This window comes from Bubalus bubalis, chromosome 10 (assembly GCF_019923935.1).
Source record: "Bubalus bubalis isolate 160015118507 breed Murrah chromosome 10, NDDB_SH_1, whole genome shotgun sequence".
NCBI lineage: Eukaryota > Metazoa > Chordata > Mammalia > Artiodactyla > Bovidae > Bubalus > Bubalus bubalis.
The window spans coordinates 94,522,177-94,537,632 of NC_059166.1; the positions used below are offsets into that span (position 1 = coordinate 94,522,177).

Genomic DNA, 15,456 nt, shown 5'->3' on the forward strand with positions numbered 1-15,456 from the left:
GGAACCTACCTCAACATAGTAAAGGCCATATGTGATAAGCCCACAGCAAACACTATTCTCAATGGTGAAAAACTGAAAGAATTCCTCCTAAGATCAGGAACAAGACAAGGGTGTCCTCTTTCATCACTATTATTCAACATAGTTCTGGAATTCCTAGCTACAGCAATGAGAGATGAAAAGGAAATAAAAGCAATCCAAATCGGAAAGGAAGTAAAGCTCTCACTGTTTGCAGATGACATGATACTGTACACAGAAAACCCTAAAGACAGTATCAGAAAATTACTAGAGCTAACCAGCGAATTTAGCAAAGTCTCAGGATACAAAATCAATACAAAGAAATCACTTGCATTTCTATATACTAACAATGAAAAATCAGAAAGAGAAAGTAAGGAATCAATCCCATTCACTATTGCAACAAATAGAATTAAATATCTAGGAATAAGCTTACCTAAGGAGACAAACGAACTGTACACAGAAAATTATAAGACACTTATGAAAGAAATTCAAAGACGACATAAGCAGATGGAGAGATATTCTATGTTCCTGGGTAGGAAGAATCAATATTGTGAAAATGACTATACTACCAAATGCAATCTACAGATTCAATGCGATCCCTATCAAATTACCAATAGCATTTTTCACAGAACTAGAACAAAAATTTCACAATTCACATGGAAACACAAAAGACCCCTAATAACCAAAGCAGTCCTGAGAAAGAAGAATGGAGCTGGAGGAATAAACCTTTCTGATTTCAGATTATACTACAAAGCTACAGTCATCAAGACAGTATGGTACTGGCACAAAAACAGTAATATAGACCAATGGAACAAGATAGGAAGTTCAGAAATAAGCTCATGCACCTTTGGGTACCTTATTTTTGACAAAGGAGGCAAGAATATACAAAGGAGCAAAGACAGCCTCTTCAATAAGTGGTGCTTGGAAAACTGCACAGCTACATGTAAAAAGACTGAAATTAGAACACTTCCTAACACCATACACAATGATAACCTCAAAATGGATTAAAAAACTAAATTTAAGACCAGAAACTATAAAACTCTTAGAGGACAACAGGCAGAACACTCGATGACATAAATCAAAGCAGATCCTCTATGACCCACCTCCTAGAGTAATGAAAATAGAAACAAAAGTAAACAAGTGGGACCTGATTAAACTTAAAAGCTTTTGCACAGCAAAGCAAACTATAAGCAAGGTGAAAAGACAACCCCTGGAATGGGAGAAAATAACAGCAAATGAAACAACTGACAAAGGATTCGTTTCCAATACAAGGAGCTCATACAACTCAATACCAGAAAAAGAAACAACCCAATCAAAAAGCTGGATAAAGACCTAAACAGACATTTCTCCAAAGAAGACATACAGATGGCTAATAAACACATGAAAAGATGCTCAACATCACTCATTATCAGAGAAGTGCAAATCAAAACTACAATGAGATATCACCTCACACCAGTCAGAATGGCCATCATCAAAAAGTCTACAAATATTAAATGTTGGAGAGGGTGTGGAGAGAAGGCAACCCTCTTACACTGTTGATGGGAGTGTAAATTGATACAGCCACTATGGAAGACAGTATGTAGAATCCTTTAAAAACTAGGAATAAAACCACCATATGACCCAGGAATCCCACTCCTAGGCATATATCCTGAGGAAACCAGGGTTGAAGAAGACACATGTATCCCATTGTTCATTGCAGCACTATTTACAATAGCTAGAACGTGGAAGCAAGCTAGATGCCTATCAACAGATGAATGGATAAAGAAGTTGTGGTATATATGCACAATGGAATATTACTCAGCCATAAAAAGGAATGCGTTTGAGTCAGTTTTGATGAGGTGAAGTGAGTGAGAGTGAAGTGAGTCAGAAAGAGGAAGATAAATATTGTATTCTAACACACATATACAGAATCTAGAAAAATGGTTCTGAAGAATTTACTTACAGGATCGCAATGGAGAAACAGACATAGAGAACAGACTTATGGACATGGGGAGAGGGGAGGAGAGGGTGAGATGTATGGAAAGAGTAACACAGAAACTTACATTAACATATGTAAAACAGAGAGCCAACGGGAATCTGCTGTGTGGCTCAGGAAACTCAAACAGGGGCTCTGTATCAACCTAGAGGGGTGGGATGGGGAGGGAGATGAGAGGGAGGTTCAAAAGGGTTGGGCTATATGTATACCTATGGCCGATTCATGTTGAGGTTTGACAGAAAACAGCAAATTCTGTAAAGCAATCATCCTTCAATAAAAAAATAAATAAAGAAGAATGCGGGAAAAAAAACACAAAATTGGTGAATTTTTGTATAGTCATTTTAATACTGAAGATGGAAGAAAAATGCAACATGTTTGCCATATTATGTTTATTTCAAGAAAGGTATAAATACAACTGAAATGCAGAAAAGATTTGTGCAGTTTATGGAAAAGGTGCTGTGACTGATCAAACGTGTCAAAAATGGTTTGCAAAGCTCGAGCTGGAGATTTCTTGCTGGACAATGCCCCACCATAGGTTAGAGCAGTTGAAATTGATAGTGATTAAATCGAGACACTAACTGAGAACAAATTAATGTTATACCATAGCCAACATACTCAAAATATCCAAATCAAGCACTGAAAGTCATTTGCACCAGCTTAGTCAGTCACTTTGATGTTTGGGTTCTATATAAGTTACACAGAAAAAACCTTGACGGTATTTCTGCATGACATTCTCTACTTAAATGTAATGAAAATGTTCCATTTTTAAAACAAATTATGCTGGTGATGAAAAGTGGATACTGTACAATAATCTGGGTGGAAGAGATTATGGGGCAAGCAAAATGAACCATCACCAATCATACCAAAGGCTGGTCTTCATCCAAATGATTGATTCCAACAGATACTGCTCCTAATTAGACCAACTTGATGAAAAGCATCCAGAATCAGTTAAGAGAAAACATAATCTTCCATCAAGATAATGCAAGGCTGCATATTTCTTTAATAACCAAATACTGTTACAGCTTGGCTGGGAAGTTCTGATTCATCTGCCATAATCACCAGACCTTGCACTTTGAATGCTCATTAATTGTGGTTTTTACGATATTCTCTTAATGGAAAAAAAATTTCAATTCCCTGGAATACTGTAAAAGGCACTTGGAACAGTTCTTTGCTCAAAGAGATAAAAAGTTTTGCGAAGATGGATTATGAAGCTGCCTGAAAACTGGCAGAAGGTAGTGGAACAAAATGGTGAATACATTGTTCAATAAAAAATTTTCTCAGTGAAAATGAAAAATGTGCCTTTTATTTTTACTTTAAAAATGAAAGGCAAGAAAAATAACAAATAAAAAAAAAAACAAACAAAAAAAATGAAAGGCAATTTTGACCAACCAATATCTAACAAACCAAATTCAAGAGCATATTAAACGGATCATACACTATAATCAGTGGAATTTGTCCCTGGGAAGCATGGATGGTTTGACATATGCAAATCAATAAACATATACCACATTAAGAAAATGATGATAAATGAAGGATAACAATCATATAATCATCTCAAAAGATGCGGAAAAATAATTTGAAAACATTCAACATACTTTCATGACAATAACTCTCAATAAGTTAGGTACAGAAGGAATGTATCTCAATATAATAAAGGCCATTTATGACAAGCCCACAGCTATCATCCTCAATGGTAAAAAGTTGAAAGTGCTCCTTTCAACTCAGGAACAAGACAAGGATGCCCACTTTCATCACTCCTTTATGACACAGTACTGGAAATCCTAGCCACACACACACACAAAAAGGAAATTAAATGTATCCAAATAGGAAAGGAAGAAGTAAAAGGGTCTCTCTGTGCAGAAGACATGATCCTATACAGAGAAAACCCTAAAGATTCCACCAAAAAGCTGTTAGAACTAATCCATGAATTTAGTCAAGTTGCAGGACACAAAATCAACATACAAAAACCAACTGCATTTCTATACATTAACAATGAACTACCTGAAAAATCTCACACTAGCATCAAAAGCAATAAAACACTTAGGTATAAATTTAACCAAAGGAGATGAAACACCTGTACATTAAAAACTGTAAGATATTGAGGAAAGAAACTGAAGAAAACACAAGAAATGGGAAAATAACCTATGTTCTTAGATTGGAAGAATTAATATTGCTAAAATATCCATACTACCTGAAGTGATCTACAAATTCAATATAGTCTCTATCAAAATTCCAATGGCATTTTTCATAGAAATAGAAAAAATTATCCTAAAATTTGTATTAGACCACAAAAGTCCCTGAATAGCCAGAGCAATCTTAAGAGCAAAAGACAAAGCTGGAGGCATCACACTTCTTAATTTCAAACTATACTGCATGACTATAGTAACCAAAATAGTATGGTAGTAGTATAAAAATAGGCACATAGATCAATGGAAGGAAAAAAGAGAGCCCAGAAATCAGCCCACACACATACGATCAACTAATAACTGACAGGGTGCCAAGAACACATAGGAAGAAAGTCTCTTCAATAAATCATGCTGGGAAAACTGGATATACACATGCAAAAGAATAAAACTGGACTCCTATTATATACTACTCAGAAAAATTAACTCAAAATGGATTAGACTTAAATTTTAAGACCTAAAACCACTAACTTCTAGAAGAAAACAGGGAGAAAGCTCCTTGACCTTGGTCTTTGGTAATATTTATGTTTGACACCAAAGCAAAGGCAATAATAGACAGGTAGGATTACATAAAACTATAAGGCTTCTGCACAGTGGAAGACAGCACCAACAAAAGAAAAAGCAATCTACTGAATGGAATAAAATATCTGCCAATCATACATCTGATAGGGGATAACATCCAAAATCTATAAAGAACCAAGGAACTAACTAGCAAAAACAACCAACCAAACAATCTGATTTTAAAATGAGCAGAAGATTTCCATAGGTGCGTGGATTTATCTCTGGGCTTTCTATTTTGTTCCATTGATCTATATTTCTGTCTTTGTGCCAGTACCATACTGTCTTGATAACTGTGGCTTTGTAGTAGAGCCTGAAGTCAGGCAGGTTGATTCCTCCAGTTCCATTCTTCTTTCTCAAGATTGCTTTGACTATTCGAGGTTTTTTGTATTTCCATACAAATTGTGAAATTATTTGTTCTAGCTCTGTGAAAAATACTGTTGGTAGCTTGATAGGGATTGCACTGAATGACAAAGGAGGCAAGAATATACAATGGAGAAAAGACAATCTCTTTAACAAGTGGTGCTGGGAAAACTGGTCAACCACTTGTAAAAGAACGAAACTAGAACACTTTCTAACACCATACACAAAAATAAACTCAAAATGGATTAAAGATATAAACCTAAGACCAGAAACTATAAAACTCCTAGAGGAGAACATAGGCAAAACACTCTCTGACATACATCACAGCAGGATCCTCTGTGACCCATCTCCCAGAATACTGGAAATAAAAGCAAAAATAAACAAATGGGACCTAATTAAACTTAAAAGCTTCTGCACGACAAAGGAAACTATAAGCAAGGTGAAAAGACAGCCTTCAGAATGGGAGAATATAATAGCAAATGAAGCAACTGACAAAGGACTAATCTCAAAAATATACAAGCAACTCCAGCAGCTCAATTCCAGAAAAATAAATGATCCAATAAAAAAATGGGCCAAAGAACTAAATAGACATTTCTCCAAAGATATACAGATGGCTAACAAACACATGAAAAGATGCTCAACATCACTCATGATCAGAGAAATGCAAATCAAAACCACACTGAGGTACCATTTCACGCCAGTCAGAATGGCTGCGATCCACAAGTCTACAAGCAATAAATGCTGGAGAGGGTGTGGAGAAAAGGGAACCCTCTTACACTGTTGGTGGGAATGCAAACTAGTACAGCCACTATGGAGAAGAGTGTGGAGATTCCTTAAAAAACTGGAAATAGAACTGCCTTATGATCCAGCAATTCCACTGCTGGACATACACACTGAGGAAACCAGGATTGAAAGAGACATGTGTACCTCAGTGTTCATCACAGCACTGTTTATAATAGCCAGGACATGGAAGCAACCTAGATTCCATCAGCAGATGAATGGATAAGAAAGCAGTGGTACATATACACAATGGAGTATTACTCAGCCATTAAAAAGAATACATTTGAATCAGTTCTAATGAGGTGGATGAAACTGGAGCCTATTATACAGAGTGAAGTAAGCCAGGAAGAAAAACACCAATACAGTATACTAACACATATATATGGAATTTAGAAAGATGGTAACGATAATCCTGTATGCGAGACAGCAAAAGAAACACAGATGTATAGAATAGTCTTTTGGACTATGGGAGAGGGAGAGGGTGGGACGATTTGGGAGAATGGCATTGAAACATGTATAATATCATATATGAAACAAATCGCCAGTCCAGGTTCGATGCAGGATACAGGATGCTTGGGGCTGGTGCACTGGGATGACCCAGAGGGATGGTATGGGGGGTTCAGGATGGGGAACGCATGTACACCCATGACAGATTCATGTTGATGTATGGCAAAACCAATACTATTGTAAAGTAATTAACCTCCAAGTAAAATTAATAAATTTATATTAAAAAAAAAAGAAAGAAAAAAAGAGTATTTCCAATAAAAAAGTAAATAAATAAAATAAGCAGAAGAAATGAACAGACTTTTTTTTTTCCAAAGAAACCATAAAGCCCTGGTGGTCCAGTGGCTAAGACTCCATGCTCCTAATGGAGGGGGGCCAAGTTTGATCCCTGGTCAGGGAACTAGATCCCACATTCCACCACTAAGAGTTCACACAATGCAACTAAAAGATACCACATTCCACAAGGAAGATTGAAGATCCTGCACGCTGCTAACCAAATAAATGATAAGTAAAAACACTAAAAAGGAAGACATACAAATGACCAACAGGTATATAAAATGATGCTCAACATCACTAATCATCACAAATTATTCATTTACAGGGAAATGTAAACCAAAAGCATAAGAGCTATCTCTTCATACTTGTTAGATTGGTTATTTAAAAAAAAAAATTCAGAGATAACAAATGTTATTATGTGAAAAGAGATAACACTTGTGTGCACTCTTGGTGGGAAATGCGAATTGGTGCAGTTACTATAAAAAACAGTATGGAGGGTCCGCAAAAAATTAAAAACAGAATTTCTGTATGATCCAGCAATCCCACTCCCAGATATATATTTGAAAGAAATGAAATCAGTATCTCAAAGAAAGTTTTGTATGCGCATTTTCATTGCAGCATTATTCACAATTGTCAAGATGTGGAAATAAGTGTTTATCAGTGCATGAACAGATAAAGAAAATGCAGTGTATATATTCACAATGGAGTATTATTCAGCCATAACAAGATGGAAATTCTGTCATCTGCAGCAATATGGATGAACCTGGAGGGCATTATGCTATACAAAATAAGTCAGACAGAGAAAAGACAAATACTGGATGTTATCACTTACATGTAGAAACAAAACAAAATCAATTTTGGGGACCTTTCCTGATGATTCAGTCGTTTAGACTCCTCACTCTCAATGCAGAGAGCTTGAATTCAATCCCTGTTAAGAGAACTAGACCCTGCACATGACAACTAAGACCCAGCACAGCTAACTTTAAAAAAAAAAGTGAATTTCATAGACAGAAATTCTTTTAGTTATAAGAAAAGTAAGTTCTGAGGATCTCATGCATAGCATTATGACTATAGCTAGTAATAAAGTACTGTATACTTAAAATTTGTTAAGAATAAATCTTAAGCCTTCTTTACCACAAACACACAAAAAAAACTATGTGAGGTGATAGATGTGCTAATTATCTTGATTATGGCAATTTTTTCACATTGTTATCTGTATAACAAATCACATATTTATATGTATTATATACTGTATATATGTATATATATAAAACAAATCATGCTGTACACTTTTAATATGTAAAATTATGTTTGTTAATTATTCCTTGATAAAGCTGAAAAAATAAGCAAATAAAAAGTCCAGAAAAAATAAGTCTTTCTAGCTTTTTTTTTCAACAGGCAACTTTAAGAAATACAATAGAGCAAGACATTTAGTTTACTAGATTAAGGAAGTTCAAAAAGGGAGGACCAATCCATCTTATAACACTAGTTGTTTTAACCTCTGTTTCCTAGAAAGTAGACTTACAAAAGACCTATTGACAATAAATATATACATTAACATATATAAAAGGCCAAGAAGAAAATTTATTTTTCCTTTTTAAAAGAAATATACATCTTTTTGGTCATAAGCAATATGAGCATTTTGACAGTCTTCAAAAACATAAACTCTTCATCATGTAAAATTCATTTAATTTTTAACATTAACCATTATTTCATTTTTAACATTAACCACTAACCAGCATTTCAGTATCCACAGTATGCTAAGAAAGTTAATCTTCAGCACATCAGGTTGTCAGAATATATTTTTAAATTTCAAAAATGAACTAAATTGTGCTCAACATAGCTTTATGCTGTTGTTTTCAGTCAGTAATTGTGTCTGACTGTTTGCAACCCACATACTGCAGCATGCCAGACTTCCCTGTCTTCATTATCTCCTGGAGTCTGCCCAAGTCACATCCACTGAGTTAGTGAAGCCATCCAGTCATCTCATCCTCTGTTACCCCCTTCAACTCCTGCCCACAATCTTCCCCAGCATCAGGGTCTTTTCAAATGAGTCAGCTCTTGGCATCAGGTGACCAAAGTATTGGAGCTTCAGCATCAGTCCTTCCAATGAATATTCAGGGTTGTTTTTCTTTAGGATTGACTGGTTTGATCTCCTTGCTTCCCAAGGGACTCTCAAGTGTTGTCCAACACCACAACTGGAAAGCATCAATTCTTCAGCCCTCAGCCATCTTTACTGTCCAGCTCTCACATCCCTATACGACTACTGGAAAAACCATAGCTTTAACTAGACGGACCTTTGTTGGCAAAGTAACGTCTCTGCTTTTTAATATGCGGTCTAGGTTTGTCATAGCTTTTCCTCCAGGAGAAATTATCTTTTAATTTCATGGCTACAGTCACCATTTGCAGTGATTTGGGAGCCCAAGAAAATAAAATCTGCCATTGTTTACACTTTTCTCCCATTTATTTGCCATGAGGTGATGGGACTGGATGCCATGCTCTTAGTTTTTTGAATGCTGAGTTTTAAGCCAGCCTTTTCACTCTCTTTCACCCTCATCAAGAGGCTCTTCTGTTCCTCTTCACTTTCTGCCATTAGAGTGGCATCATCTGTATATGTGAAGTTGTTGACATTTCTCCCGGCAATCTTGATTCCAGCTTGTGATTCATCCAGCCCAGCATTTCACATGATGTATTTTGCATAGAAGTTAAATAAGCAGGGTGACAATATACAGGCCTGACATACTCCTTTCCCAATTGTGAACCAGTCCATTGTTCCATGTCCAGTTTTAACTGTTCCTTCTTGACCTTCATACAGGTTTCTCAGGAAGACAGGTAAGGTAGTCTGGTGTTCCCATCTCTTTGAGAATTTTCCAGTTTGTTGTAATCTACACAAAGACTTTAGTATAGTCAGTAAAGCAGAAGTAGATGTTTTTCTGGAATTCTCTTTTTTTTTTTTTTGTGAGCCAAGAGATGCTGGCAATTTGATCTCAGGTTCCTCTACCTTTTTAAAATTCAGCTTGTACATCTGAAAGTTTTTGGCTCATTAACTGCTGAAGCCTAGCTTAAAGGATTTTGAGCATTACCTTGCTAGCATGTGAAATGAGCACAATTGTACAGTAGTTTGAACATTCTTTGGCATTGCCTTTGGGATTGGAATGAAAACTGACTTTTCCCAGTGCTGTGGCTACTGCTGAGTTTTCCAAATTTGCTGGAATATTAAGTGCAGCACTTTAACTGCATCATCTTTTAGGGTTTGAAAGAGCTCAGCTGGAATTCCATCACCTTCACTAGCTTTGTTCACAGTCATGCTACCTAAGGCCCCCTTGACTTCACATTCCAGGATGTCTGGTTCTAGGTGACTGACTGTACCATCGTGGTTATCCGGGTCATTAAGATCTTTTCTGTATAGCTCTTCTGTGTATTCTTGCCACCTCTTTTCAATCTCTTCTGATTCTGTTAGGTCCCTGTCGTTTCCAACCTTTATTGCGCCCATCTTTGCACGAAATGTTCCCTTGGTATCTCTGATCTTCTTCAAGAGATCTCTAGTCTTTCCCATTCTATTGTTTTCCTCTATTTCATCACATTGTTCACTTAAGAAGGCTTTCTCATCTCCACTTGTTATTCTCTGGAAGCTTGCACTCAGTTGGATATATCTTTCCCCTTCACTTCTCTTCTTTTCTCAGCTATTTGTAAGGCCTCTTCAGACAATCATTTGCCTTCTTGCATTTCTTTTTCTTGGGGAAAGTTTTGGTGACTGCTTCTGGTACAATGTTATGAACCTCCGTCCATAGTTCTTCAAGCACTCTGTCTACCAGATTCAATCCCCTGAATCTATTCGTCATTTTCACCGTATACCCATAAGGAATTTGATTTAGGTCATACTTGAATGGGCAAGTGGTTTTCTCTACTTTCTTCAATTTAGGCCTGAATTTGGCAGTAAGTTCATGATCTGAGCCACAGTCAGCTCCAGGTCTTGTTTTTTCTGACTGTATAAAGCTTGTCCATCTTTGACTGCAAAGAATTAATCAATCTGGCTTTTCGGCCAGAACCGTCATCTTCCAGTAATTCGCTAAAATGAGCAATACAAAGGAATGGGTACTGTTGAAAAAGGAATGCCCCACAAATGTTACCATGGCAAAACTGGGAGTCTACAGTGTTACCCAGCATGCTGTTGGCATCACTGTAAACAAACAAGGGCAAGATTCTTGCCAAGAGAATTAATGTGCGTATCAAGCATATTAAGCACTCTAAGAGCCAAGATAACTTCCTGAAACGTGTGAAGGAAAATGATCAGAAAAAGAAGGAAGCGAAAGAGAAAGGGACTTGGGTTCAGCTGAAGTGCCAGTCTGCTCCACCCAGAGAAGCACACTTTGTGAGGACCAATGGAAAGGAACCCAAACTGTTGGAGCCCCTTCCCTATGAGTTCATGGCCTGAGAGGTGTAAAAATAAAGACCTGCACTGTACAAATGTTTCTCTTAATTGAGTAGAGGTGTTGTGTCTAAATTCAGTGGATAATGTCTTTTCAAATTTAATGTTTTTTCTTCCAGAAAGATGTGAGATAGTTTGTTGTTCAGTATACTCCGTTTTTGAATAACTGCCAGACATTATTTTAAAAAAAAGAATTAATCAATCTGATTTTGCTGTTGACCATCTGATGATGTCCATGTATAGAGTAGTCTCTTAAGTTGCTGGAAGAGGGTATCTGCTATGACCAGTATGTTCTCTTGGCAAAATTCTGTTAGCCTTTGCCCTGCTTCATTTTGTACTCCAAGGCCATACTTGCCTATTACTCTAGGTAACTCTTGACTTTCTAATTCTGCACCCCCAGAATTGAGCATCATTTCTGCTTTGGCCCAGCCTCTTCATTCTTTCTGGAGCTATTCTTCTGTTCTTCTCCAGTAGCATACTGGATACCTACCTATCTGGGGGGCTCATCTTTCAGTGTTATATCTTTTTTCCTTTTCATACTGTTCATGGTGTTCTCGAGGCAAGAATACTAAAGTGGTGTGCCATTCTCTTCTCCAGTGGACCATGTTTTGTTCAAACTCTCCACCATGATCCATCTGTCTTGGGTGGTGCTGTACAGAATGGCTCATAGCTTCACTGATCTAGCTTTATATTAGGTATTTTTTAATGTTTTGTGATGCATTGAAAACTATTAATTCATATTAGAAATGAAAACTCTCCAGTATGTTTCATTAATCATTGTATTTTCTAACTGCTTAATAGATATACTGTGTCAAGAAAGCTGAAAAAAATGCCTAATGATGACATCAGGGCCACTAGTTTTGGCTCAAATCCTTTAATGCTAGAGTGTCTCCTTAGACTATGAGTAAATAAAAGAGCTGTTGCTGCTGCTAAGTCACTTCAGTCGTGTCCGACTCTGTGTGACCCCATAGATGGAAGCCCACCAGGTTCCCCCGTCCCTGGGATTCTCCAGGCAAGAACACTGGAGTGAGTTGCCATTTCCTGCTCCAATGCGTGAAAGTGAAGTCACTCAGTTGTGTCCGACCCTCAGCGACCCCACGGACTGCAGCCTTCCAGGCTCCTCCGTCCATGGGATTTTCCAGGCAGGAGTACTGGAGTGGGGTGCCAGTTATAATATGTCTATTTTATACTTTCTGACCCTTTATTTTCTCATTAATCAAGTAAAAAAAAAAGCAGGTGAAAAAATAATCTCAAAACGCATACTATAAAACTTTATCAGAAAACAGCTTTGTGATCATATATCAAATTATGTGTTCACATTCACTATGCATTTGTTAAAAGTACATATTACATGATATAATTGATATCACCCTTACTTATGTTTGTTTTCAGGAAATTTCACATACTTTCTTTTACTTGCTCATCCTAAGAAACCTAAGATGGAGACAAGGAATACATAATCAAGCCTGTTTTACTGAGGCCTCAAATATATTTCTTATATGAAGTATGAGAATGATGCTCTTTGGCATCTTGTGTTCATAATTAAGAGATATAAATAATTATGAAAAGTTATTATTGGTCATTATAATCTTGCTTCAGTTTTATTTTTTTTAATTGAGAATATTCCTTGGCTTACCTGCTGCATGTAGCAAACTAGCTTCTACTCTGTGCGGAACTCTTGGTGGAATTTTCATAGATGCACGAATCTGGTAAAAACTAAAGCAAAAGAGACAAAAAAAGTCACTTTGAAACATTTAAAAAATACGCAATGCCTCTATTTCTATATATCAATATGTATTAAAAAATACAGTTCATCTGCTTTATCAATCTCTCATAGTACTTACTATTGGTGGAAAACAGTGTACCAGATCCACATACAGATCAAACATTACAACTGCACTGCATATAACCCCAAGAGAAACAGGCAAATGTAAAGACAGAAACATTCTTACTTTAAATAAGAGAATGTCATAACAATAATAGGAGTTAGTAAGGATTCTAAGGATTTCACTGCTTAATCTGGTTTATTTATTTTTTCATTTAAAACACAATAAAAATATTCTTAAGCACAATTTTGAGAAAACACAGGATTAATAACAAACAGTTTTAAAAATTGGTTTCATACCATAAGACATGTATTATGCTGAAAGAATTCAGTTTTATTCAAGGTCAGTGCTATTCTGTTCAGTTTATGTACTTTTACTTGCATAAATCTACCAGTCATTAACAATCAGTTTAAATAGAAAAAATTATGACGTAAAAACAAATGCTTCTGTTTTAACATCATTACACTACAAGTTTGTGCATGTAATGGAGGATATATGTATCTATGTATACAAACACACACACACAAAGGGTTACTAAAAGCTAAATGATGATTATAAATCAGGGATGAGTTTAGATGGACACTAGAGAGCTGAATATTTAATCTTCATTTTTTTCTTTAATGATTTCCTAGGCAAGAGTATAAATCTGTAAATAATACAAGATTATTTAAAATACATAAATTTATTACTATGATTTCTAGGAAAGCATGGCGCTGGATAGAATATATGGACAACACCAGATTTTTAAAGAGTGAAAGAAAGAGTGGTCAATTAAATTTAGAACCTTTAAAATCACAATTTGGACTTAAAGAGAACTGGCAAAATGCCACAGAGATAACATATATCTCTGTGGAGTTAAGATTAAGACGAGGTCACCCTGAAAACATGAGATGACTGCGAACAAAAATCAAAGTGGAAAAAGCAGGGACTTGGGCATTAGATAGCAAAGTTTTAATTTTAATTAAAGATTAAATCAAACACTGATATTTTAAAATATTCAGATATGCCATATAAGAGCTAAGAATAAACAACTGATATGTTTCATTTTAAATGTCTTAAACACAGGAACTATGACCTACTTATAAGTGTACACCCACAATTATAATAGATTTGTACACATTAGTTCAAAGACATTTAAACAACACTGCATTTACTGTATACCATTCAGTTCAGTTAAGTCGCTCAGTCGTGTCCGACTCTTTGCAACCCCATGAATTGCAACACGCCAGGCCTCCCTGTCCATCACTAACTCCCGGAGTTCACTCAAACTCACGTCCAACGATTCAGTGATGCCATCCAGCCATCTCATCCTCTGTTGTCTCCTTCTCCTCCTGCCCCCAATACCTCCCAGCATCAGAGCCCAGCATCAGAGTCTTTTCCAATGAGTCAACTCTTCACATGAGGTAGCCAAAGTACTGGAGTTTCAGCTTTAGCATCATTCCTTCCAAAGAACACCCAGGACTGATCTCCTTTAGAATGGACTGGTTGGATCTCCTTGCAGTCCAAGGGACTCTCAAGAGTCTTCTCCAACACCACAGTTCAAAAGCATCAATTCTTCGGCGCTCAAGCCTTCTTCACAGTCCAACTCTCACATCCATACATGACCACTGGAAAAACCACAGCCTTGACTAGACAGACCTTTGTTGGCAAAGTAATGTCTCTGCTTTTGAATATGCTATCTAGGTTGGTCAAAACTTTTCTTCCAAGGAGTAAGTGTCTTTTAATTTCATGGCTGCAGTCACCATCTGCAGTGATTTTGGAGCCCCCAAAAATAAAGTCTGACACTGTTTCCAATGTTTCCCCATCTATTTCCCATGAAGTGATGGGACCAGATGCCATGATCTTCGTTTTCTGAATGTTGAGCTGTAAGCCAACTTTTTCACTCTCCTCTTTCACTTTCATCAAGAGGCTCTTTAGTTCCTCTTCACTTTCTGCCATAAGGGTGGTGTCATCTGCATATCTGAGATTATTGATATTTCTCCCGGCAGTCTTGATTCCAGCTTGTACTTCTTCCAGCCCAGCGTTTCTCATGATGTCCTCTGCATAGAAGTTAAATAAGCAGGGTGACAATACACAGCCTTGACGTACTCCTTTTCCTATTTGGAACCAGTCTGTTGTTGCATGTCCAGTTCTAACTGGTGCTTCCTGACCTGCATATAGGTTTCTCAAGAGGTAGGTCAGGTGGTCTGGTATTCCCATCTCTTTCATTTTCCACAGTGTTCTGTGATCCACACAGTCAAAGGCTTTGGCATAGTCAGTAACGCAGAAACAGATGTTTTTCCGGAACTCTCTTGTTTTTTCCATGATCCAGTGGATGCTGGCAATTTGATCTCTGGTTCCTCTGCCTTTTCTAAAATCAGCTTGAACATCTGGAAGTTCACGGTTCACGTATTGCTGAAACCTGGCTTGGAGAATTTTGAGCATTACTTTACTAGCGTGTGAGATGAGTGCAACTGTGAGGTAGTTTGAGCATTCTTTGGCATTGCCTTTCTTTGGGATTGGAATGAAAACTGACCTTTTCCAGTCCTGTGGCCACTGCTGAGTTTT

General features: G+C 36.9%; 1 protein-coding gene across 7 annotated transcripts in view; it reads right to left on the bottom strand.

The window, feature by feature from the left end:
* Nucleotides 1-15,456, bottom strand: part of FAM135A (family with sequence similarity 135 member A) — a 158,558-nt gene that overhangs the window by 103,050 nt on the left and 40,052 nt on the right. For all 7 annotated transcript variants that reach the window (XM_044924542.2, XM_025294943.3, XM_025294942.3 and 4 more), the window contains one exon: nucleotides 12,720-12,799. In XM_044924542.2, coding sequence (XP_044780477.2) covers nucleotides 12,720-12,799 — 80 coding nt within the window. The remainder of the gene's footprint in view (nucleotides 1-12,719; nucleotides 12,800-15,456) is intronic.